General features: G+C 44.1%; 1 protein-coding gene across 1 annotated transcript in view; it reads right to left on the bottom strand.

Moving 5' to 3' along the window:
* TMEM165 (transmembrane protein 165) overlaps window positions 1-26,882 on the bottom strand; it is a 321,260-nt gene that overhangs the window by 19,531 nt on the left and 274,847 nt on the right. The window contains exon 5 of the mRNA XM_044062476.1: window positions 4,920-5,025. Coding sequence (XP_043918411.1) covers window positions 4,920-5,025 — 106 coding nt within the window. The remainder of the gene's footprint in view (window positions 1-4,919; window positions 5,026-26,882) is intronic.

Raw genomic sequence — 26,882 nt, 5'->3', positions numbered from 1 at the left:
AGCCACACTCAAATTAGGCTCAGAAATCTCCAAATTGTTTGCTGCACTCCAAAATAAAAATCTCTTCCATTTTTCCGCGTACACTTTCCTTGTACTAGGTCTTCTGGCTTCCATAATCACATTTAAAACTTGTTGAGGAAGTTGAGACCTGCTGTGTTTCAAAACAGAATATGCCAGGCTGTTAGATGAAGAGAGTGAAGCTTGACATTGAGCATGTGACCGTCCCTCTGAGACAACAGGTGTGGAATCAAAGGTAAAGGCCATGGAGGCTTCCTTACCAGACTCCTCAGTAATGGGTACCAGTGTTGCGAGGCCAATCTGGAGCTATTAAAATCATCCTTGGCTTGTCTTGTCTGACCTTTAGGAGCACCTTTGGAAGAAGAGGCAGAGGTGGAAAGGCATACACATGAAGATTTTTCCAACTGAAAGAAAGAGCATCCACTTTCCAGGCTGTGTGATGAAACCTCTTTGTGCAAAACTTTGGCAGCTGGTGGTTTAGTGGGGAAGCGAACAGATCTATGTCTGGAGTTCCCCATGACACTGTCAATTTTGAAATACATGAAGATCCAGTTTCCACTCGTGGGGATTCATGATTTGTCTGCTTAACACATCTGCTAAGGAGTTCTGTGCTCGGCAGAAACCTTGCCTGAAGAGTTAGTTGCAAGCTGAGCGCAGTCTCCCATAAAATCATTGCTTGCCTGCACAACGGGTAAGAATGTGTTCCCCCTTGTTTGTTGATGTACCACATGACAGTTGTGTTGTCTGTTAGAATCAACACCTGCCCTGGAAGAAGTAACTCCTTGAAAGCCATTAATGCAAACTGGACTGCTAACATCTCCTTCATGTTGATATGTAGATGCTGTAGTCTGGCAGGCCACTTGTCTTGTATCCACTTTCCATTTAGATGAGCTCCCCAAGCAATGTCTGAGGCATCTGTCGTTAGAATCTGACTCGCCTCTGGCCGGGTCACAGAGAGTCCCTTGTTTAGGTGACATTCCTGAGCCCACCACAAAAATTCCTTTTGAATGCAAGGTATTATTTGAATGACAGTGTCCAAATCCTGGCAGTGCTGTGTCCATACATTTTTGAGATACCATTGCAGCTTCCTCATATGCAGTTTGGCATTGGGAAGCACCAGAATACAAGATGCCATGAACCCTAAGGCTTGAAGGACTGTCCTTGCAGTCAGCCCGGACAGAAGAGATAGTTGAAGGAAGTAACTGGAAAGATTCTTTTGTTTGTCCGGGGTTAAAAAGGCCATCTGGGCTGCTGTATTCAGTCTCACACCCAGAAAGCACATGTCTTGAGAGGGTACTAGACTGGACTTTATTTCGTTCACAGAATACCCTAGGCATCTTAGCACTGCTATCACAAATTCCAAATGCTGTAAAAGGTCTTCCTTTTCTTGAGCCAGAATCAGGCAGTCGTCCAAGTAAGGATAGATTTGAATTCCTTTTAGCCTGAAGTAAACTATCACTGGAGCCAGAACCTTTGTGAATACTCTGGGTGCAGTAGATAAGCCAAAGGGCAATGCAGAGAATTGATAATGAGAATTTCCAGCTCGAAAACGCAGATACTTCCTGCAACTTAGTCTGATAGGCACATGAAGGTAAGCTTCCTTGAGATCTAAAGTTACCATCCAGTGATCTTTGCCCAGCAGAGGTAAAAGCTGTTGTAACGTCAACATTGTGAACTTGGGAATGTCCAGATAAGTGTTGAGGATAGATAAATCCAAAATTGGTCTCCACGTGTTCCCCTTCTTCGGTACTAGGAACAAGCGAGAATAAAATCCTAGGCCCCTTTCTGGCACAGGAACTGGCTGAATGGCCCCTAATTGGAGCAACAGAGAAATTTGCTTGTGAGCCTCTTTTCTTTGTAGAGGAGGAATGTCTGGCATGCCTTTGAAAGGAGGCAAGGTATGGAAATAAAACCTGTAACCATGGTGAATGATATCCAAAACCCACCTGTCTTGGGTAATTCAATCCCAATTTTCTTTGAAAAGAGCCAGCCTTCCTCCCAAAGGTGCTGCCAGGCGAGAATGTACTGGCAGCTGAAAAGGTAGGTCATTGGGTCTGTTTACGAAAGGACTGACCCCTGCCCTCACCAGAAGTCTGAGCAGGTGAACTCCCTGTTCTAGGCCTAAAAGAACCTTGAGCTCTGCCCCTACCACGTCTAGACCTACCCCTAGACTGGGAATCATAAGCAGGATATGTCCATCCCTTAGTAGGCCAATTTCTACTAAACTTCGGAGGCTGCACCTGCAAAAATCCTTAACAGTTTGCATAGACTTAGCCTTGTCCTCCATTTTCTTTAAAACTGCTTCCACAGGCGAACCAAACAACACATCAGACTGTAAAGGAGCATCCAAAATCCTTGTTTTAACATGCTCAGCTAAATTCTGATCCCTCAACCAGGCGTGCCTCTGAAGAACAGAACCAGTGGCAGCCACCCTCGAGGAGGCCTGCACAGCATCAAAACCACACTGCAAGGAATGCTTACCCACCTGTTCAGCCACATGAACTAAATCCTGCAACTCTTTACACTCAATACCTTCTGCCAGAGCATCCACCTTAGACTTCAATTGTGAAAGGAGATAATTCTGATATTTTAACATGTGAAACTGACAATTCAACGCCCTCATGGCTAAAGTGGAAGAAGTATACACTTTCTTTCCCCATCTATCCAAAGCCCTTGCCTCTTTATCAGGAGGAACAGGATTTTTAACAACAGAAGCCTTCACACCTTTAGGCCCCTGAGAGACAGTTTCGGGTCTGCCCTAGGACTCTTAAAAGATACTTATGAGCTTCAGGCACGCTATAGTACCTATCTAGTTTAACTGGGGCACGATGCAAAGAATCACGATTAAGAGGGGTCTCTGCAAAAACATCTTTCACCACATTCAGAACAGGAGGTATAGCTAAAGGCCTATGCTGGGGTAAAACAAGAATTCCCTAAGCCTCTTCCTGGAATCAGAGAAATCTTGACCTTCCCATTTAAAATGCTCCCTCATGGAATGCAGAGTCTCTGAAAATGAAAAATCCTCAGGAGGAGAAGCTGAAGGAGTAGAATCATCCACATCAGAATCAGAATAAGGAGGAAACTCCTGCAAGTCTTCAGCCGAAGACTCAGAAGTCTCCGAACATTGCTCAAAACTCTCAAACTCAGGTTCCACCCTAGGCCTCTTATCAGGAGGGGGCATAGAACCTCTAATCATAGTAATCAAATCCTCTGCCATTTTAAGCATATGTTTCTTAGGCAAAGACCCTGAAACACTAGGAGAAACCCCCACTGAAGCTAAACTTGGCCTGCCTCTCAAAGAAGCCTTGGAAACAGAAGGGGAGGCTCTAACCACCTTAGGAAGAGAGGGAAGAACAGCCACCTGAGAAGCCCCTTCAGCCTGGCCTACTTCCTGAGAGGACACATCCTGTAACAGTAAAGTCTCTCCCTGAGACTCCAAAGAAACTCCTGGCAGAACCTCCGGCTCCACTGAGCCTTCTAAAGAACCGACGTCCGGGACTGTCGATTCTTCCACTCTAGGCTTTGCTGCTTTGTCCTTGCGCTTTTTGGCCGAAGCGGGCGTCGGAGCATCCAACGGCATTTTATAATTACAACGCTTCCCAAAAACTAACCTGGCACAGTCTAACCTTCTCTTAATAGTGCGTTTGTTAAATCTAGCACAAGAGCGGCATCCAACAACGTCGTGCTCAGGCCCTAAACAAGGTATACACAAAGTATGGTAATCCCTATGAGGTATCTGTTTCCCACAAGAAATACAGTTATTCACTTTTTCTGACATCCGGTTAAATACTGAGGCAAGAAAAACCAAAATATTCCCCAACAGGGTACTTAGCCAACTTTGATTCGGTCTGAAACTCTGACTTCAGAAACTTTCAGAACGCCAACCTGCACTCGCAAAACTGCTTCTGCATCGGACCATGCGGCAAAAAAGACTGAGGATATGGCGTCGGTCATGCGCATTAGTACCCTGACGTACTGACGTCAGTCTAATGCGCCTTGACCGACGTCAGCCATATACTTTGGTATTCGGGCCGACTGGACAGCGGACTACCCAATAGTTAGGACTGCAGCAATGTGGAATGAAGAACATCAATACCACTCTATAACAAAAATTGTGATACGGTTCATGATTCCACTGTCACCATTAATGTTCTTAATTATATTAATGTTGTATTTCAGACAAAGTGCGCCTACACCATGTTGCAAACTTAATTAAATCGGTGAACACTGTCAAATAGAACGTAAATACCCTCAGTTTTAGTGAGCCATAATCAACAAAGGGACTTGCATCTAAAAAGAGTATAGCAAAAAACACAGACTTATACACACGTAGGCTTAAATAAATATTCAAAACAACCACAATTATAAATATATATATATATATATATATATATATATATATATATATATATATATAAAATTGTTGATACATCTGATAAAAATTGTTATGTAGCCTATCAGATCTCAAACAACAACATGCTTCACTAATGGTCTTAGACTAAGGCGTACACCACCTTGTCTTATCTGGATTATGAATAATTTAATTTTAAGCCTACAGAGACGCGTATCCCAAAACGATAGCCAATTAGATGATTTTAACTTTAAATCTATAGGCCGATCAACGAATCACCTAAAATAATAACAGTGCAAACAAACATTTATTTAAGAGGTATACTGGCCATTTTCAAGCTCAAAAATAAAAATATATATCCATTTTATAACCATTTTATAAGTTCCGCATATTTAAATGCTTTAGCTAGAAAGCCATTACTATACTGAAATAGCCTTTTACACCACATTGCTGGCCTAGTTACTGACTAGACATTTTCTGACTGCTGAAAGTTTAACTATTTCCCCTTGGTACGCACTAAACAAAAACAGAATAAAAAATAAGTACTCACCAGTTCTGACTGAAATCTTTTGTGCTATCATTCTTCCACCTATAACTGCAAGTCCGGTGCACAGGCAGTGCCCTACTGTCCCACCAACAGCAACACCAAATGGATCCTGTGGGGAAGAGAATTTTTAAAAATGAACCTCACACTTTCCAGGGACTTTGCAGAACTGTTACAGTAATACTCACCTCATGGTATACACAGACTACAAAACTCTTATACCAAAAGTGGGACAAGTCTGACAACTTGGGTTTGTGTGTAAAGCACAAAGCAACAGATTAGTAGCAGAGTCAGCAAACTGAAAACTCTTTCCCAAACAGGCTGAGACTGCTTCCATTTGTATGACTATTCCTCAAAAACAGCTACACCTAAGCGTAAAACAAAAATTGTAATTGCAGGACTAAGGGGCTATAGAGTGCAGAACCTAGACGGATAATTACAAACCTGGAATAGTACTAACAAAACGTGACCTCCTCACTGTAGTAAAAGCCTTCCATACCTGCCAAAGCTGCTTGCTTTTCTTGTACAATAAGCATTTTTTAGTTGTCCCAAGTCTGCTTTTTCTCAAATATGTTAATAAAGAAGGAATTGAGCACTGTGAAATTGAGTGCTGCCATGCAAACCAACTACAACATAAGGCCTTCAACAGTTTGGCAACAAATATATCACAGAAAATAAAACATTATGTCTTACCATAACTTGGCATCAGTGTTGTCTTCCTTCATTCCTCCTCACAATAGGGGGTCTGATCAGACCCTCGGATCCTGCTCAGCCACATTCTATATATTTGGATTTGACTAAGGCTCCTCTCTCCTACCCATAATGCCCTGTACCCACCCAAGTACCTCAGATCAAGTCTGCAGATTCCAAACATTCAGCACCCACACAAAGGAATGGCAGAAGAGGCTCAGACATACGACATAAAGCATTCCTTCATCATCCAGGTTCCTCTAGAAGGGAAAAGATGAATGAAGGAAAACTCCTAACCTTTTAATCTGATGTTGTCTTCTTCATTCCTCCTCATGATATGGTCAGACTCCCCAGATACATAAATCCTGGGTGGCCCTCATGGAAGGATATGCCGAAGCACCACCGAGCCAAAGGAGGCCCTGCTCCTGGATATGACATCCAACTTGCAATGCAATACAAATGTATGACTATTAGACCTTGACGCTGCCACACAAATGTCATCAATGGAAGTTCTAGAATAGAAGGCCATAGTAGTAGCCATAGCTCTGGTGGAATGTGCCCTAGGAGGTTTAGGCAATTCCAATCCCCTGGATGACTAAATGTCCGAGATGCAATCAGATATCTGTTTCACCAAGGTAATTTTTGATACTGCTTGTCCAAGCCTATTGGAGGAGAAAGCTATGAAAGGTTGATCAGACTTCCTATGTTGTTTGGTCCTGTGCAGGTAAAAGTGAAGTTGTCTATGAACATCTAGAAGATGGAGAACATACTCCCCTTTATTAGAGAAACTGGGAAAGAACACTGGACGGATTGATTAATATTGTTCTCGGTAGCTACTCTGGGCATAAAGGATGGACTGGTGTGTAAAGACACACTGTCTTTATGAAAAAGAATGTAAGCAGGTTCAGAAGATAAGGCCTGTAATTCAAAACTCCTCTCAGCAGAAGTTACAGCCACCAAGACGACGGTCTTCCTTGACAGAAACTTCATGTCGCAACTAGCTAATTGTTTGTCGGGTCCCTGGATCAAAGCCTGCAACACAAGAGTGAGGTCCCAAGGTGGAGATAGGTCCTTAATTGGGGGTGTTAACAAGAAAACGCCTTTCATGAAAGATTTGCATAGTCTAAAGGTGAAGAGGGAATGGAACTGACTTGCCGTATGAAAACTGGAAATAGCAGCTAACCAATTTAACAGTCGAGAAACTAGTACTTTCGTTGAAAAGGGTGCCAAGAAATAGCAAAACCTCTGAAACTGGTGCTGAGAAAGGATAAGTGCTCCTGCTCGTGGCCCAGATAACAAATCTCTTCCATTTGCAGTTGTAGACTTTTGTGGAAGCTTTTTGCGATGCTAGAAGAATTTTTCGGCCCAGGGACTTAAGCCTGGACTGTCTGTCTCACTAGGGTTGGAAGTGGAGAAACCAAGTAGTCAATTTGAGGGCTCGAAGGTTCAGATGCTGCATCCCTGATAGGTGAGAAAGGAGGTCCTGACTTGGCTCCAGAATCCAAGGAAGATATTTCAGATGAGACCATAGGAAAGAGAACCACACCTGATGAGGCCAGAAGGGGGCAATAAGTATGATGGAGTTCTTAAACCTGCATGCCTTCTGCAGAAACTTTGAGATGAGCGGAAGAGGAGGATAACCATACAGGAGACCCGGGGGCCAATTGTGGACTAGTGCATCCCTCGGGGACTTCCAAGAGGAGGGATCAGAGTGAAGAACTTGCTGCATTTGTTGTTGAGGGGAGAGGCAAATAGGTCAAAGCAAAGTTGACCCCAGGCTGAAGATCATGTTTGCCACCGACTGATTGAAGGACCACTTGTGCAGAACTGGAAGTGGTCTGCCGAGTCTGTCTGCCAGATTGCTGGTTTCCATGGGATGTGCGTTGCAACTAGAAGGTGGTCTGAAGATTTCACCCATTCCCACACCCTCATAGCCTCCCTACAAAAGGAGTAAGAACAGGTTCCTTCTTGTTTGTTGACATACCATAAAACAGACATGTTGTTGGTGTGCACTGCAATAGTCCCCAAGGGGAGAATGTCCTGAAAGGCTTGCAACGTTAGGAGGACTGCTTTCATCTCCAGCACACGGATATGCAACCTGGTCTTGGTAGGGGACCACGTGCCTTGGATCATCTTCCCATTGTAATGCCCCCCACCCCAACTGGGAAATGTCCATGGTCACAGTAGCTACAGGGGGGGCTGTTTAGGAACGGTCTGACTATATCCACCAACTGAGGTGATGGCTGCAAATGGGAGTCAACCTGATGAGAAGGGACAACGGCTGATAAAGGATGGACCACTGTGATGCTAACGGTGAAGATCCCGCATGAAAAACCTGGCTAGAGGGACCAACAGAATGGCTGCAGACACGGACCCTAGGTTCTGCAGAATCAAGCGAGCCATGGGGATCCGTTAGGCCAACAGTTCCTGCACCTGATATCTCAAAGAATACTCTGAGAAGGAAGAGAAGCTATCTGATCCCTTGTATTGAGCTGCGTACCTATGAATTCCAGGTTCTCTACAAGAGTCAGGTTAGAATTGCCCATGTTTACGGTGATGCTCAGGGAATGTGATAACTGGATTAAATAATCCCTGGCTTGGATTAGCTGATGCCTTGTGGGAGCAGTTAGGAGAGCCAATCATCAAAATATGGAAACACCTGGAATCCCCTGAGCCTCAAGTGAGCCGCTACCACTGCCATGCATTTGGTGAACACCCAGGGGGCTGTTGTGAGCCCAAAGGGCAGAGTTCTGAATTGGTAATGATTGGCTCCCAGCTGGAAGTGCACGCATCTCCAGGAGTACCTGTCTATTTTGATGTGATCTATCGAGTTCATCCAATTGTCCTTGTCCAACAGCAGGAGAATGGACTGAACCGAAACCATTTGGAACCTCAACTTCTTTACGTATTAGTTTAGTTTGCTTAGATCCAGAATGGGTCTTAGTCCCCTGTATTTTTTGGCACTAAAAAGAAGTGGGAGTAGGTTCAGAATCCTTTTTATTTGGTTGAGACCTCTTGGATGACTCCTTTTAGCAACAGTTGTTGGATTTCCTGCGCTGCCTGTTCCCTTTGAGTGGGTAGCACATCAGGAAGACTTTTAGACTTTGGGAGAAGAAGAGAAAAGGGAATGTAATAACCTCTGGATATTATGCTGAGCACCCAATTGTTCTGAGCCAACAGGGTTCAGGCTTCTGGGTGCAAAGCTAGTCAGCTCCCAACTGCCTCCAGAGATGGAAAGTCGGGCAGTGCTTCTGGAGTGCTGGTAGGGCAGGGCTTATCACACAAAGGTTCCCCTAAAACCTTGGTTCTGTGGAACCCCCTGTGCCTCTGGGGTGGCATCTACCATCACCCCCCCCCCCGCCTCTATAGGAGGGCTCTCCGCATGGTCCTAGAAAGGCCCTTGGGATTTAAAAAACCACATTTTCTTACCTCTACTTTGGTTCCTTGAAAGGGCCTTGGGGGGGGGGGGGTAGAAATTTTGATTCCAATAGTAGAAAGGGTCTTTCCATTCTTTTCCCCGTGGTTAAATGTGTCTCGAACTGATGGCCTAAAGAGCCATAATAAAAGGGCATTAACAAATAATGCCTTAAAGGGCTCTGCAAAATCACATAGCCTCATCCAGGCATGCCTCCTTAGGGAAAAAGTCCTGAACCAGCTGCTCGAAAGGTGGTCTCCGTGGTATGGGAGATTAACCTCATCAATGAGTTGGTGATGGACGAAAGAGTGGTCAGCTTGGGAGAATCTTCCTTAAATTCCTCCACAGGCATGGACTCCCAAGAGAGTAGCTCAGAGTTCCTTGATCAGATCTCTCTGCAGCTGAATAAAATGAGCCAAATAATTCGACGACCTCAGCACACAAGTGGCCAAGGTGTAGAAGTTTTCTTTACACTCAAGCTCTATGTCTAAACTTCTAAACTCTAAATTCTAACTTTGTTAATTTTAACTTATTTGAAAAGAAACACAGAAAAATTAACCTATTTTTTGTTTTATATAAACACATACACACAAAAAGAAAGACAGACGACACACACACACAGAAAGAGAAAAAGGAGGGAGGACTTACAAAATTCATCTAAAGGCTGAACAACTGCAAAAACTAGGAAAAACTCTACTCCAAGCTTGAGAGAACTTGATCAGTGTCCGGTTTGCTGAAATGGAAAACGAGATCTGAGGTACTTCGGTGGATACAGGGGATTATGGGTAGAAGTGAGGAGCTTCAGAGTTGGATCCAAATCTGTAGAATGTGGCTGAGCCAGATCAGAGGGTTGGATCAGAGACCCTATCATGAAGAGGAATGAAGACAACATCAGATGCATTTTTATGAATCACTGGTATAAGACTGCAGCCCCCCACCTCTCAAATGCTGCCAGCTGCAACTCAAGACAAGTTGTAATAGTGGAATCCATATACTTTCCAGTCCTCCTTAAGGCAAGTCCAACTAGAATTAAAATCAAATAGTCTGGTAGAGGGGAGATGTGTGGATCTACTGACCAAGATATGGTAGATACTTATGCCTGCTCTAGATAAATAAAGACCAAATATACCAGTTTAACTAAACAGACAATAAACATTGAACTGTCTTTGAAAAATGTGGAGATGCTACAGAAATACAAAATTTATCCCATCCATATCAACCATTAGGATTAAAGCTTACAGGACTTAAGCAACTCAAAGCAAACAAAATCTTCCCAGGCCAGTGGCTCCTTTCCCCTTGTCCACAACTTTATGCAAACAGCATTCTTCAACGTTCAGTTTGGATGTGCTAAGGTGGATCCAAATCAACTAGTGTATAACACACACAAAGGAGGAAAGAAAGAATCACCACAAAATATACCTCCAGGTACAAAAGCCTAAGTAAAAGTCAATCGGTCTTCAGGCCACTTCAAGCCCTGCCAGACAAACCTATTCAAAATTACCCTCTAACCTCGACAAGGCAAGACAAAGTAGACTGGAAGAAAACTGGAGGCTGCCAACCAGTTTTCTAAGCCCTGCATGGATAGATTGCAGGGGGAAAAATGTGGGAATGCAGAGGAGGACAGATCTGCTCATGCACATTTAATATTAGAGTAAGCATGTAACTTTAGTAATTGGGAAGAGGAGGTTCATTCTCATTATCATTAGGGCAGACCTCTTCTCATCCTCTTGATAGTACTCTGCACAGAACATACTTCCAATGTCTGCAGCCCTAGAAGGCAGTCTAGAGATCACACCCAACTTACAGCGTCTTGCAAATGTATTCAGTGGAGCCCAGACAGCAGCTGTACAAATATGATCAATGGATTATCATCTTCATCATCATCCCCCTTCTTCCTATTTTCTACATATGGGTAGGGTGTCATGTCAACTGTCACCATCTCTCTTGATTCAATGTCACATGCCTTCCTTCTTTGACACTCATGCAGGACTGTTGCAGATTTCTCTCACACAATCTTTCCACCTCTTTGCTGGATGGCCCAGTTTCCTCTAGCCTTCTTCCTGTCTGCCCCAAATCTTGTCCACCAGACTGTCTTCTGCTTTTCTGCACGTGCCAAAACCATCATAATCTGTTCTCTTTCATCTTTTCTGCAATTGGACCTACTTTGGCTTCTGCTCTTATGTCATTTCTTTCTCCGTTGAACCCTATCACCCATCTCAGGCACTTCATTTCCATCACCTCTAACAACCATAACTGCTCTGCCTTTACTGTCCAGGTTTCTGTACCGTACAATAGTACTGGCTGCACCACTGTTTTATACACCTTACTTCTCAGCTTCTTTTGCATTCTTTTGTCATACACTACACATGACACTTTGTGCCAGCTGGCTGCAGCCCCTCAGATTCTAGCTCTGACCTCCTCATTCAGATGTCCCTTCTCCTAAACAGCCCTCCCAGATACTATGATAAATGGATGCATTCTTTAAACAGGCTTGAGAGAGAGCTCCTGCTCTGACCAAATCAGCTCTTGGTCCAAAAGGCAATAAATTAATGTATTTTTGGTATTTCTGTCCACCACCTTGACAAGGTGATTTGAGGAAGTTTAAAGCCTAGCTTTTTCTTTTTGCAGAATGAAACAAATAATTGAAAATACGTTAAATTTAGTTCTGTAAAAGTAAAATCTGTGTAGTCTGTGCTCAAGTGTAAAATGCAGCAAGTATTCTCCTCTGTTGATGTAACTGGGGAAGCAAACAGATAAATGGGCCACCTCACATTAGTTCCATTAGCTACACTGGGCACACAAGACCGTATCCTAGCAAAAGTAATTTAGCTATACGAAAGACCAAGTATGGAAGACTGACACAACAGGCATTAACAACTGCACTACAATTCAGACATCATTCTGGTGAAGTAATGAAAATGAAGGACTCTCTTCTACAGCACATACATTTAACCTGCTTTTGTAGATGGTTTAAATCATGGAATTTTTTTTTTTTTTTAACACAACTTATACATTCTAAGAAGGGATAGGATCCTTGTTTGTAGAATGTAAAGTAAAAGTGTCTGCAAGGGAGGCCTTACAAACTTTCAAGGATGCCAAAGTTGGCACCCTAAAGAAAAAAAGGGAACAACTACAAAATGAATCTTGGAGAAATAGCTAAAATCAGTGCAAAAAATCTGTGATAAGCAGTCTAGAGTGCCTGGTATAGAAACAATAACAGGTTCTAAACTCCTATGCAATATAAAAAAAAAGTTTCCATTTACCTTTGTATGTTGTTCTGACAATCGGGCTCTGGACCACACCTTCTGGGTAAGAAGGCTACCTGGCCCATTACTGAAACTGAAATAACCATGCAATTAGATGAAGGGAATGAAGGCCCAGGTGAGACCTGATAGGCAAGTCAGGAAAGTTTTGAAGAACCATAGGTATAGAAGCTTCCCTAGAGAATGCCACAGCACAGGGAACCAAATATGTCAAGGCCAACAGAAAGATACGAGAATGATCTTGGGCTTGACCCGTCTGGTCTTATGAATGAATCTAGGGATCAGGGGAAATATGGGTGGGGGAACATTAAGGAGTCCTGTAGCTATTTCTGTAAGACAGCATATTTGGGGGACCCTCTTGAAGGAAGAGAGGAAAAGTGGCTGCTGCACTTGGAACTGTTTGGGGATGCAAAAAGGTCACAACAAGGCCCCCTCATAAATGGAATCGTTTCCCTAGTGCCCAATGGCTTAGAATAACCACTTGTATAGAATCACTAAACAGTAATGGAGCCTGTCCACTAAAGAACGGGCTTCTCACTTATCACTTGTGATTAACAGCCCCAACTGGGATTCAGGCTAGAAAACATCTGTCCAGAAACTGGTTTGCCATGTGCATCCAACAACTCAAGTGAATCTTGCAGGTCCTGGACAACTTGGTAGAGACATAGGAGGCATGCGCTGACACTACTTGGACAACTTGGTACAGACATAGGAGGCATGAGTTGACACTACTGTACCTTCGATGTCCACTGCAGTACTTGCATGTCTGTTATTGGGGACCTACGTAGACTGTTGCTGACCATAAGGTCCAAGTCCTTTAGGCAAATCAAAGTAGGTAGTGTTGGTTTCTGGATGACTTGTTTTCACAGATATCTGAAAAGGAAGGAACATATGGAATGGTACAAATGCCTTGTAGGATACAACATGCAGTGTACACCTAATGAATGTACAAGTGTTTGCGTGAGGCCACCTGGAAGTTTGTGGTCTTCACTGTAATTATAAAAAAACTGAAAATAAGACTTAAAACATGTGCCCTGATCATCATTCACTGGGATGGCTAAAAGCCTTGTGAAGGTACAGAAATATCTGGATCCCTTGCATTTCCTGGTTGGTGCAATTATGGATATATAACTGGTAAACACTTTGGGGTTGAAACAGCCCAAAGGGAGCATCATGAACTGATGGTGGCAGTTCCTATCTAGATGTATAGGCACCTCCTGGAGTATCTAGTGCTGTTGATGTGCAGACAGGTACCCTGGAGGTAAAATATCACATCCGGTCTCCTCCTTACAAACAGGGAAGGCTGGTTAGACTGAACTTTGACCATGCATTTAGGACTATTTTGGGATAAACTGATTCAGGCTTTTCAGACTAAGCAATGGCATAAGGTAACTGGTCTTTTCCGGAATTAAAAAGAATCAGAAGTACTAACCTGAAGTGTTCTGATCTAGTGATACCTCCTGGATGGCTCATTTTTCTAGCTTACTTCTTAACACACTCCTATGAAGTAGTACGCCTGAAAAGAGAAAGAATGGGGCTGGAATGGCTGTCAACGAGAACTGTGCAGCCTCTGCACACTACTGTTGTGATCCACTTGTCCTGTGTGACTGGCCAACCATGCATCCAAATGAAGTGGTAAATGACCTTTTACTGAGTCCACAAAAGGACAGTTGTAAAAGGCCCTAGATTAATCTATTGTCCTTATAAAGTACGACTGCAATACCCCTACAATTCTGTGGATGACAGAGTACGAGAAGTAAACACTGGATAGAGCAGTGATTTTTGGCCCTGCAACAGATATGTTACTACAATGTTTTTGCATGTTGGACATTGCATTAAACAGACTCCCACTAACTTAGATACAGACTTCCAAAATTCTTTTATAATGTTTTTGCATGCTTAATATTGTATTTATGTCCTTCAACCACACTGTAACCTACTTTTTGTACTATTATTTTGTACTTGCTTTTCCCAGGCAGAACCTGAAAAAGGTCCATCTAATTCAATGCTCAAGCTTGCTCAATCAGTTATGAACCAACCTAGTTCTACTGAAGGATGACACTTTTGGTATGGTGGTGAGTCTGATAAGTTTCCACAACTCGTATCTGTTCCTCCCAGATCCACTATTATTCTTTGCTGGTGGTCATGCTTGAATGAAAGCTGGCATGCACCCCTCTGTGATCTGGGGAACAGGCATTGGACAGCTTTGAATTTTGCACCAACAGCTGTTAGGGTCTTGCCCTCTTGTTCCATTCTCCCCAGTTCAACTTCAACTGCAGGCCCAAAAAACACTGATCTCTTCAGTGCCTGCTGCTACTGCGGCATCTTCCTCAGAATTGTGGGTTAAGCACATAATTATGTTGGCAACTGAGGATAAAGCTGCATCTGGGAATACAACTTATATTTCAAATGTCTGCTAGGGCTACACTTCTAATGACTGGTCTACCTCATCAGCCAGCCTTCAAAGGAAGTATAACAAGTGCCACTGCAACAATGGGAGTCAGGTCTAGGAGTCTCTAGTCAAGGTGTGCAAATTGTGGGCAGGCTGTAGAATGCTGTCTGGCCTCTTTGGTACAGGTGCCACTACAGAGTTGTCCTGTGCCATCCTCATCACTAGATGGACCATTCTGTCGCATAGGATAACAAAGGCCATCTGCAAAAAATACAGTGGTGTAAGTTGCAATTGCGTAACAGTAGATGTTTGAATTCCTCACTACTGCAATGGTCTATATCTATTTGAGTTATATCCTGACCAGGATATACCGGCCACAGAGTCTTCAAAAGTGTCTGGCACCTCTCTACACAGGCACCCAAGGCTGCTGTCTCTAGAAAAGATTAGTCTGGGTACCAATATCTTCATGACTTTCTTGTTCATCAAAAGGGAGAGAACCTACTCATCATGAAACTCAAAAAAGTTAGAAATACAGCTTTTATCTCAAAAAAGTAACTATATACAGAGAAAGGAGAGTGGGGGTGTGGTTACTGCAGCAATGAGAAATTAAAACATCTACTTTTTCTGTAACTGTAACTTGCACAATGGTACTATGTTAATCATTCTCACTGCTGCAATAGCCTATAGCGGTTTGGGTAGATTACTACAGCTTACCCATCCTGGGAGAAGGATGCATTAGGATCCAGGAGCCCTAGAATACGGTCCTAGACCTGGAGAGGGAATCCAGTTTGTAATGATTTAAAGTATAAACAGAGGACAAATGAGCTGCCTCTATAATGCTTTAAGTCCACCCCTTTCCAATATGCCACCAATATGCTAGCAGAATGTATCTTGATTCTGCCTGGAACAGATTTGCCATGACGGAAATAACAGAAAGACACAGCAAGGGACAACTACCTTGAAAAAGTCAGTTTTGACACTGGTTGCCTTTTGTTTGCCCCATCACAAGAGATAAACAGCTGTTCAGCCTTCCTAAAATACTTAGTTCTGTCAAGATAATATCAGAGTTGCTTGTGCATGAGTATGAAGAAACTGTTCAACTCAGTTTTTAGGTTATGGTCATAAATAAGGGAGATGGATGGCTTGATTCAATGCACACTTAAGTAAATGAGAGATTTGTTCTTAAAGAAACCCCGTCTCCCTAGAAACCAAACATGGTTCACCCACCATGACTGCTTGCAACTCAAATGCTGCTGTTGCAGAAGTCACAGAAATAAGTAACAGTCCTCCGAGTTATGAACCATAAATCATCCAAATGAACTGGTTCAAAGAGTTAACTTTTCCAGCACAAAGTTAATATCCCACGTAGGTGACACCTGCTTCCTAGGTGCTCTTACACAAACAAAACTCCTTCAAAAACTACTTGACCAAAGATGGGGGAAAAAAGAGGAGGATCCATGGGTAGACATGCTGAAATGGCTGAAATATTAGCACTGACAGAGGAATAAGACAGACTAGAGTATAGCAACCCTCACACACATTTAAGTACGTACAGTTGTGTACACTTACCACAAATGTAGACGTTAGAGTGTATTCACTGTTGCAGTCATCACACACGGGTTATCTGCCTGCAGGTATCCCTCAGTTGGCCAGAATACCAGCAACTCAGTATTTCTGCGTCAGATGCTGTCACTCCAGGACTGATGTCAGGTCAGGGGTATAAAAACAGGCAGCCAACGCCATTACATCAGTTTTTCTTGCCCCAAATGTCAGGAGCCCCCCCCAAATAGGGAGCTAAGTTATGGTGGGGAAAAACACCACCAGTAAAAAGTAAATACCAATACCCCTGAAAGGAGTGAGTAATAGCCATAGAGAGGGGAGAGAGAGAGAAACCAGTGGGCTGGAGGGAGGGAAACCAGGACTGCAACAGTGAATACACCCTAACATCTACATTTATGGTAAGTGTACACAACTGTACTATATTCTTTGCGTTTCCCTGTTGCAGTCATCACACTTGGGTGGATTCCCAAAGCTGAAGGGTGGAGGCAGTCAAGAAGAGTTAGGGCTGGCTAGTATGCCTTGCAGGACTGCTGTTGCAAAACCTGCCCTGGATTTGGAAAAGATAGGCAGGTGGTAATGTTTGGTGAAGGTGTGTACAGAACTCCAGGTGGCAGCTTCCAGGATGTCCCTGGTAGGAAATCCCCTGCGAAATGCTGTAGAGGTAGATGTTGCCTAGTGGAATGTGTTCGGACCCCCTGATGGGTTGTTTTCCCATGGTGCTTGCAGCAGAAATGGATGCAGCGTGGAATCCATTTGCAAATTGTTTGCTTTGAAATGGCCTTGCCCTCTGCCCCTGTTGCAATGCTGACTAGTAAATAGAAGTTATGTCCTTACCATAACGTTCCGTGTGGAGTGTTCATCTCTCCTTTGTTCTTACACATGGGTTCGGAGCCGATCCTCGGCTCCGTGTCGGCCGCTTGCAAGCTCTGCATCGAGAAGAAGCTCGAGATCACCTAATACCCACAATCCCCCTCTGCCTTTACCTCAGATCTAGTTTGCAAGCAAACCAGCAGCCAGAGAGAGCACACTCATACCAAAATTTACACAATCAAGAAATCATCTATATACACACATATATATATATATATATATATATATATATATATATATATATATATATATATATATATATATACACACCTGTGCATCATACAAATACAACCACTGCAAATGCAGAAGGAGAATACTCCAGACCAGGCACCAAATTGAACGTTCTTCCTGAGGGTGGGAGGGTGGGAATGTAAGAACAAAGGCGAGATGAACACTCCACATGGAACGTTATGGTAAGGACATAACTTCTATATGTGAGAGTGTTCAATCTCACCGTTTGTTCTTACACATGGGTAGCGTCCCTAGCTCCATGTTCCTGAGGAACTCACGGGAGAACGTTCTTGAGCACAGTGGAACCAAAGGTTGCCCTATCCCTAGAAACCCTGTCCACTTTGTAATGAGAGATGAATGCATGTGGTTTAGCCCAAGTAGCAGCTGCTCAAATCGTGTCTAATGGTAGGCGAGCTGCGTTAGCCAAGGATGTAGACACTGATCTTGTAGAATGTCCTTTAGGTTTGACCGATAAGGTTTGATTAGAAGACTCATAAACGTATATGATACAATCAGTTAGCCATTTGGAAAGAGTTCGTTTAGTAACCGCTACACCTTTCCTGCTGTCAGCAAAAGCTACAAATAGTTGATCAGATTTCCTGTGATCCTTTGTTCTATCCAAATAAAACCTGAGTTGTCTATGGACATCCAATTTGTGCAACATATACTCTAACTTATTAGTGTGATTTTTGAAAAAGGTGGGTAATTCAATGGACTGATTAATGTTATTGGTAGAGCAAACTTTGGGGAGAAAGGATGGATTAGTGCGAAGAGATACTCTGTCAGAGTGGAAAATCAAATAAGGGTGTTTAATAGAAAGAGCCTGAAGCTCAGACACTCGTCTAGCGGATGTAATGGCTACCAAGAAGAGAGTCTTCCACGATAAAAACTTCAATGGGTAAACTGAGGCTGGCTCAAAAGGGGGCAACATCAATTTAGAAAGTAAGAGGTTCAGATTCCAAGGTGATGTAGGAGTTCTAACTGGTGGTCTAATATGAAAAGATCCTTTTAAAAAGGCCTTACAAAGTCTGTGAGCCATAACAGGTGCCCCACATTCTTCCACATGAAAGTTGGAAATGGCAGCCAATTGCACTCTTAAGGTGGCAGGAGAAGCTCCTTCATGGAACAATTCTGTTAAAAACTCCAAGATCTTGTTTAACGGAGCTATAACAGGGTCCAAATGATGTGAATTCGCCCAGAAGACGAAACGCTTCCATTTACTGGTGTAGGTCTTTGTAGTGGAAGCTTTATGAGAAGCCACTAAAATATTCTGAACTGCCGGTGTAAGAGAATCAGACCTGGCTAGAAAGGGAGCAGCCAAGCTGCTAGATGGAGGGATTCGAGAGATGGGTGAGGAACTCCTGACGAGTGAGTCAGTAGATCTGGCTCTAGGTCCAGAATCCAAGGTCCCCGAATGCGGTGTTGCAATAGAAAGGGGAACCAAATTTGACGAGGCCAGAATGGGGCAATGAGGATTATCGTCCTTTGAAGGTTGTTGGCTTTCTGCAGAAACTTTGCAATCAGGGGAAAGGGAGGAAAAGCGTACAGGAGACCCGGGGGCCAATCATGCACCAGCGCGTCCCTGGGGACTTCCCCTGGAGGGGGTAATAGGGCAAAGTAGCTCCTGCATTTGGCGTTCATTGGAGACGCAAAAAGATCGCAGGAAGGCTGGCCCCACTTGCGAAAAATCGTCTTCGCAATTGACTGTTTGAGGGACCACTCGTGAGGCAACAGGATTGCTCTGCTCAGCCTGTCGGCTATGACGTTGGATGACCCCGGGATGTGAGTTGCGATCAGAAAGCGACCCGTGGACTCCGCCCATTGCCAAATTCTCATGGCCTCTCTGCATAGCTGATAAGACCTGGTTCCCCTTGCTTGTTTATGTACCAGACTACAGACATGTTGTCTGTCTGAACTGCAATAGTCCCTAGAGGAAGAAGGGGAGCAAAGTGTTGCAATGCTAAAAACACTGCCCTCAACTCCAGAACATTGATGTGCAGATTGTACTCCAAATTGGTCCATTCGCCTTGGACTGTCTGTCCCTGAAAGATGCCCCCCCACCCTATCAGGGAAGCGTCCGTGGTTATCGTCGCTGTCGTGGGTAGCACAAATGGTCTTCCGCTGGAAAGGTTGCAAGTCTGAAGCCACCAGGTTAGGTGTGATTTGCATGTGTTCGTAATCAGAATTTCGTGCGTCAGAGGTAGCTGTTGGAACGACCATTGTGCAAACAGTAGCCATTGTAGAACTCTCATGTGCAGTCTTCCCAATGGTATCGCAATGAGAGAAGCTGCCATGAGACCCAAGACCTTCAGAACCAGCTTTGCTGGGGATTTTTTGGATGACAGAAGGAGAGAAATGTGGCTTTGTAGTGAGACTATCCTTTCTGGAGGGAGCCTTAGGATTAAATGATGCGTATCTAATTCCGCTCCTATGAATAAGATATGCTGTGATGGCTGCAGTAAAGATTTTTCGAAATTTACGGAAATTCCGAGGAGAACACAAAGTTGTAGAGTGTAATCCCTGGCCTGTATCAGTTGATGCCGGGTGGTGGCAGAAAGGAGCCAGTCGTCCAGATACGGAAACACCTGGAATCCTAGGCGTCTCAGATGAGACGCTACCACTGCCATGCATTTGGTGAAAACCCTGGGGGCTGAGGTCAGATCAAAGGGCAGGGCTCGAAACTGATAGTGACTGGCTCCCAGCCGGAAGCGCAAATGATCCCTGGATGCCCTGGCCATTTTGATGTGGTAGTATGCGTCCTTCAGATCTATTGAGCACATCCAGTTGTCCTTCTGTAAGAATGGAAGGATCGATTGAAGCGTGACCATTCGGAACTTTTCTTTCTTGACAAAGGTGTTGAGGTTGCTTAGGTCCAGAATCGGCCTCCAGTCCCCTGTCTTCTTTGGAACTAAAAAGAACCTTGAGTAAGTTCCGAATCCTATTTGGTCCGCTGGGACTGGTTGGATGACTCTTTTTTTCTAGCAGCTTTGAAATTTCTATAGCTGCTGGGTCTCGCAGATGGGGCGGTACATCTGGGAGTTTTCTCTTTGGAATGGGGCCTGAAGTCAGACTGTGAGTGAACAGGGCACACATGTGTGGTGCCCGTTCATTTTGTAGTTCATGTAGAACACAGCCAGGGATATTGTCGGGTCCCATGGAAGCTGTATTCTTGGCCTTGGACAATGCAGCTTTAACCTGTGCTGCAGTAATGCTGGGTGCCTGGCATTCTTCCGGTATTGTGATTGATCCTTGGGGTGGGGTAAAGCTGGCACTGAATCTGTTGGCAATATGCTGGCAATATCTGCTGGCTCAGTGCAGGAGGTACCACTGTGCAGTATCTCGGAGCAAATCTGGGTATTGCTGTGGAAATTCTTGATACAACTGTAGAAGGCTTTGTGGTTGTTTTTAGTGTCTGCCAGAATTCTGCCTTCACAGCTAGCTTTAGAGGTTTTGATGAGGGATCTCAACTTTTTGTTGAGGCTAATAAGGGAGTTTTTCCAGTCTTGGGACTTCACCTTTTTCTGCAACAGTTTCTTCCTTCTGTTGTAGAGTTTGTTAATGGCAGGGGACTACCAGATTGGCTTCCTTTTTTGGAGGAGAGCGTCTTGGTTCTGTTGGGTATGGCTAGTTCCATACATTTATGTGCGTGATCGTAGAGTGCACTGGTGTATGATTCTGCGATCTTGAACCTATTTTCCATTTGCCTGGGTGCTGTGAAGTTAGCCACCTCTGTTTTTAGGAGCCCAAAGTTAGCTTTGGAGAAGTTTTTCATGGTGGATACCTTTGCTGGTGGTGTGGGTGAGATGTGGATTTCATTGGTAATTAGTTTGTGGTCGGATCTAACCAGGGAGGAACTGACTATTGGTGTTGAGCAACGGTTGCCCATGTTAGTAATAACCAGGTCAAGGATGTTGCTTCCTCTAGTGGGGGTAAGAATGAGCTGGTCCAGCGCATTGGAACGGATGAATTCCAGGAAGCGTTGGGCAAGTGTATTGGTGCATGAGTAGTTTTCTCAGTTGATGGAAGGGTAGTTGAAGTCACCCAGTATGAGTGTTGGGTTGGATCCTAATAGTTTCCAGGGTGCTTAGGAATGTGGAGTGAGAGTCTTGGAACATGGCTGGGGACCTATAGCAAGCTACTACCTGAATCGCCATCTTACCCACTGTTAGTTGTACCTGAAGTATCTCTGATGCGTTATGCTGGGCTACTAGTCTGGAGGCGTGCATATTCTTTATGAATATGGAGATACCACCACCTTTGGAGCTTCGGTCCATGTTCTGGGGCTGAAAGGTGTGGAATGAGTTATAGCCTGGTAGCGCAGGGGTGCTTTTTGCTGCTTTAAACCAGGTCTCCGTTACAGCACAAATGTCGATGTTCTCCATTCTGAGGAGTGCTTCGAGCGAGTGCATCTTGAGATTTAGACTTCTAGTGTTGAGCAGCATGACCCTCAGACTGCATTTATTTATAGCTGTAACAGTAGTAATTTGGTCTTTGGAACACTGTCTAAAAAAGGCACTATAGGGGTGGCAAGAGCCTTAGCCAGTATCTGGAAACATAGGGGTGACAGATGCAGGCCATCTCTGGAAAAGCATCATGGTCTGTCAATCATATCATCCCAAGCAGACAGATATTGGATCCCCTTAGAATGACACCAGAAACTTAGCCAATTGTTGAAGTCAATCATTTTCTGCTTGTACTGCGGTATAATTCTGGGAGACAGCAGGATGCTGCTCAGGGCTAGGGTTATACCTGCCTGGGCTACATAATCTGAGAGCTCCTCCATGTCTCTTTTTATGTAGTCCAGGAAGGTGAGTCTCAGGTCATTCAAACCCACATGGACAATGACAGAGTCATACTTGTACTTGCTATGGAGTGACCTGAGTGTATGTGTTATGTGTTGGATCCTGGCACCCGACAGATAGCTGACTATTACCTTCTCCTTATTCAACCGAATGAGTGGGACATCAGTGTGCCTCACTATCGAGTCACCTATGATTATTGCATTGGGAAAGTTGTTTTGCCTTAGGGGCTTAGGTTGAGGGGCACACTGTGTAGGTGAGCTGTGTGTCTTGTGATTTGTGGTGGTCAAGTGCGTTTCTGATTTGGAGGTCTCTGCTGTTTGGGTAGATTTCTACTGAGAGCCTCCGCGAAGTTGAGTGTGTGTGGTTTGTGTTATGTGAGAGCTGTGATGGTGGGTGCTCTAGAGGGCTGTGTGTCCCATGTGGTGTGGTGCAGATGTTAAGCTTCTCCTCTTGACCAGCTATTCCAGTCTTGGCTGGAGAGTGCATGTCTTCCAATTTGGATATATAACTGCATCTCTCACAAGTCTGAGTGCTGTGAGGTAAGAAGAGAGGGTTGTCTGTGTACATAAGGCAGTTGCTACACTGCCTCAGAATGCCCACATTCACCAGGTTAATAAGAGAAAGCACAGGGAACTGACCTTTAGACGTGCCAGGAGGGATGGTCATTATTAATAAGCACTGGAGCTGTTTCCTTATAGGACATTTAGTGCTGTTAGCACTTATGGGTGCTACAATAACTGCTACAAGAAGCCAGATGAAGTGCTAGGCTAATAAGCTAGTTAAATGCAAGAGAGAAGAGAACTAGCAAGATCCAAGGAAAAAATGAAGAGCAAACTTTCTGGCACCGGTAATAGTTTACCCTAGCTTAGTGGTGCTGCATGGCATGCAAACCCATGCAAACATGGGCTTTTAAAGCAGAAAGTTGAAAGGGAGCTAGAAACCACTCCTCTTGTGGTAGATAGGTTACCTAGTGCAGTGCTTACCACTACCACTGATGAGCTGAGAGGCTTCCCTCTAACACAAAAAGGTCTGGGGAACTCAGAAACTACAATACAGATGTGATGTATGCAGGACTGTATCTGGGACTACTCTAGTAACAGGAAAGGCGGGAAAACAAGCTAGAATTTTTTTTTTTAATATAACAGCAGCAAACGGGTAAACTGATTTAAACAAATTAACCAATAAAAAGCTAAAAACTGAGCCCTGTTCCAGCAGTCAATCAGACAAGTTCTAACTGCACACTTCTGCCACTAGGGTGCAGGGGAACATTCTCCACAAATAATTGGCCTGGATTAGTGCCCAAGCTACACAAACAAAGCTAGATTCAGCAGGTTTGAATCTACTCTATGCTACAGCAAAACAAGTCGCACCAATTTCAGAAAGAAACCGTTCAATACCGAAAGATTTCCAAATTCCGGTAATAACAGCCACACAGGTAAAAAACGCACTCTCAAAAGCTAAGAATACAGCATCCATGGGACCAGAGGACATCCTGGGCTGTGTACTACATGAACTACTAAATGAAGTGGCATCTCACCCAAGTGTCATGTTTAATCATAGCCTCACCTCAGGCTTCATGCCCACAGAGTGGCACACAGCTACAGTTATCCCACTCCACAAGAGGGATCCACCTTGGATCCTGGAACTACCGCCCCATCAGTCTGACGAGCTTGATCTGCAAGGCCATGGAATGTACTATCATGGAACTTATAAACAAAGAAATTGGCAACCTTCAAACACTGGACCCCACCCAGTTTGGGTTCATGAAGTGCCAATCTTGTCTCCTGAATCTGACTGACTTCTTTGAATCAGTCTCCAGAGCTGTGGACGAGGGCAAGGTGATCCACACAGCCTATCTGGACCCCGCCAAGGACTTCGACAACATCCCCCACTCTGGAATCATAGATAAACTTACTAAGCTGGGCACTAATCCCTACATCACTCGGTGGGTTGCCAACTGGCTTACTGAGAGAACCCACACTGTAAAAGTATCAGACTCCAAATCCAGCTCCAGACAAGTGGAGTACCTCAGGGTTCAGTCCTGGGACCGCTCGTTTGGCATCTACTTCTCTGAAGTACAGGCCAACACTAAGGGACTCTGGCTAACAAAGTTCGCAGATGACTGCAAACTGGGAGCCATTATTGAATCCCTAAATGATGTGGATATTCTACAAAAAGGCCTTACAGAAACAGATGCTTGGTGCCAGAGCCATGGGCTTAAGCTCAATGCCAAGAAAGGTACAGTTGTGTACACTTACCATAAATGTAGATGTTCGAGTGTATTCACTGCTGCAGTCATTACATTTGGGTAATCTGCTGGCAGGTTGCCCTCAGTCGGCCTGAATATCAAAGTCTTGGGTCCTGCGTTGGTTGCGGTCTCTTCTTCCATTACGTCAGGTCATCAGGGGTATAAAACAGGCAGCCGACGCCATTTTCTTTAGTTTTTCTTGCCCCAGATGTCAGGTGCCCCCCAAAGGGGAGCTAAAAAAAAAAAAAAAATATATATATATATATATATATATATATATATATATATATATATATATGTAAAACTATATATACATGCAATTGTAACATAAACTTTACCTTCATCTAAAAGCAAATACACCACAAAGGCTGTAGAATATAGTGAAGGAAAGAGAATCTCCAGAATAAAGGGGGATGGTGGGTGGGTAACCCGGACTGCAACAGTGAATACACTTGAACATCTACATTTATGATAAGTGTACACAACTGTACTATGTCCTTTGTGTTTCACTGTTGCAGTCATTACATTTGGGTAGAATCCCAAAGCTATGGATGGGAGGCTGGAACTAAATAGCATTAGGAGCAGCTATAAGGGCCTGCAGAACTGCAGTGGCAAAGCCTGCCCTGGACTTAGAAAAACAAGGCAAATGATAATGCTTTGTAAAAGTATGCACAGAACTCCAAGTAGCAGCCTCTAGAATGTCTTTGGGTGGTACCCGTCTGAGAAAGGCTGCTGATGTAGATGCAGCCCTGGTAGAATGTGACCTAATGCCCTTGGGCATCGGTTTACCATGATGCAAGTAGCAGAAACGAATGCAGTGGCTTATCCACTTTGAAATAGTCTGCTTTGAAATAGCCTTTCCCTCTGATCCTGCAGCAAATGCCACCAGTAGCTGCTCAGTTTTTCTTAGAGATTTGGTCCTGTTTAAGTAGAATCTTAGTTGTCTGTGCATGTCCAAGGAATGCAGAATCCCCTCCCCCTTGTTCTGCGGATTTGGGTAAAAGGTTGGCAGGTGAATAGTTTGGTTAAGAGCCACACTGGATACCACCTTAGGCATAAAGGAAGGATTGGTCCTGAGGGACAGACTGTCCAGGTAAAATATAATAAAAAGGCTCCATAGCCATGAGGGCCTGCAGCTCTAAAACCCTTCTTGCTGAATTGCCAGAAGTAAAGCTGTTTTCCAGGACAAAAACTTTAAATCTGTGGTAGCAGCTGGTTCAAATGGAGGCAGGGTGAGTTTTTCCAACACAAAATTGAGGTCCCATGCAGGAACTGGTGATCTTCTGGGAGGCCTTAAATTTTTGGCCCCTCTAAGATACTGTTTTAGCAGAGGATGAGAAGAAAAAAAAAATAGGTGGCTCTGTGTTGTAATGGGCTGAGATGGCAGAGGCATGGATTTTTATTGATGAAAAAGATAGGCCCTTGTCAAGCATCTCAGTCAAGTATTGTAAAATCTGAGGAATATTTGGCTTTGCTGTGTCAGTTCATTGTGCTTAGTTCCAAGCACAGAATCTCTTCCATTTATCAGCATAAGATTTTCTAGTACTAGGCCTTCTGGCTTCCAAAATGACATCCATCACAGATTTACTGAGAGGTGTTACTACATAATCAGCCAAGCTGCCAGGTTCAGAGTTTGGAGCTGATTGTGCAGAATTTGATTGCGCTGCTGAGACAGTAGATGTGGTATTTGAGGCAAGTACCAAGGAGGGATTTGAGACATATTCCTTAGGATTGGGCACCAGTGTTGGCGAGGCCAGTCCGGGGCAATCAGAATCATTTTTGGTTTTTCTTGTCTGACCTTTAGTAGGACCTTGGGAAGAAGAGACAGAGGCGGAAAGGCGTAGACTGCTAGGTTTTTCCAACTGAAGGATAGGGCATCCACTTTCCATGCTTGTCTGTGATAAGTCCTTGTGCAGAATTTGTCCAGTTGATAATTCTGGGGAGAGGCAAATAGATCTATGTCTGGGCTCCCTCATTTCTCTGTTATCATGCTGAAGACTTGTGGATACAGTTTCCACTCATGGGGGTCCAATAGGTTTCTGCTTAAGTCGTCTGCCAGAGTGTTTTGTTTTCCTGGCAGGAATTGAGCTTGAAGATGTACTTGGTAAGTCAAGGCTGTGTCCCACAATGCCATGGCTAGTCTGCAAAGGGGGTAGGAGTGTGTGCCCCCCTGCTTGTTTATGTACCACATAACTGTGGTGTTATCCTGGATGAAGTAAGTCCTTGAAGGCTGTCAGGGCATTCTGAACAGCTAACATCTCTTTCTGGTGGATATGCAGATGCATTTGTTTTGGGCTCTATATGCCCTGAATGCATCTCCCAGCCAGGTGGGCCCCCCAAGCATAGTCGGATGCATCTGTAGTTAGGGTTTGGTTGGCAGGGGGTAGAGTGAAAGACCGTCCCATGTTCTGGTGACATGTCTCTGTCCACCAAATGAACTCCTGTTGTAGGCAGGGAATGAGAGGAACCATTGTTTCCAGACTGCGACAGTGTTGACT

This window comes from Protopterus annectens, chromosome 2.part1 (genome assembly GCF_019279795.1).
Source record: "Protopterus annectens isolate FY-2018-M chromosome 2.part1, PAN1.0, whole genome shotgun sequence".
Lineage (NCBI taxonomy): Eukaryota > Metazoa > Chordata > Ceratodontiformes > Protopteridae > Protopterus > Protopterus annectens.
Note: the sequence above shows the minus strand (reverse complement) of the source record. Positions and strands in the feature narration are given on the sequence as shown.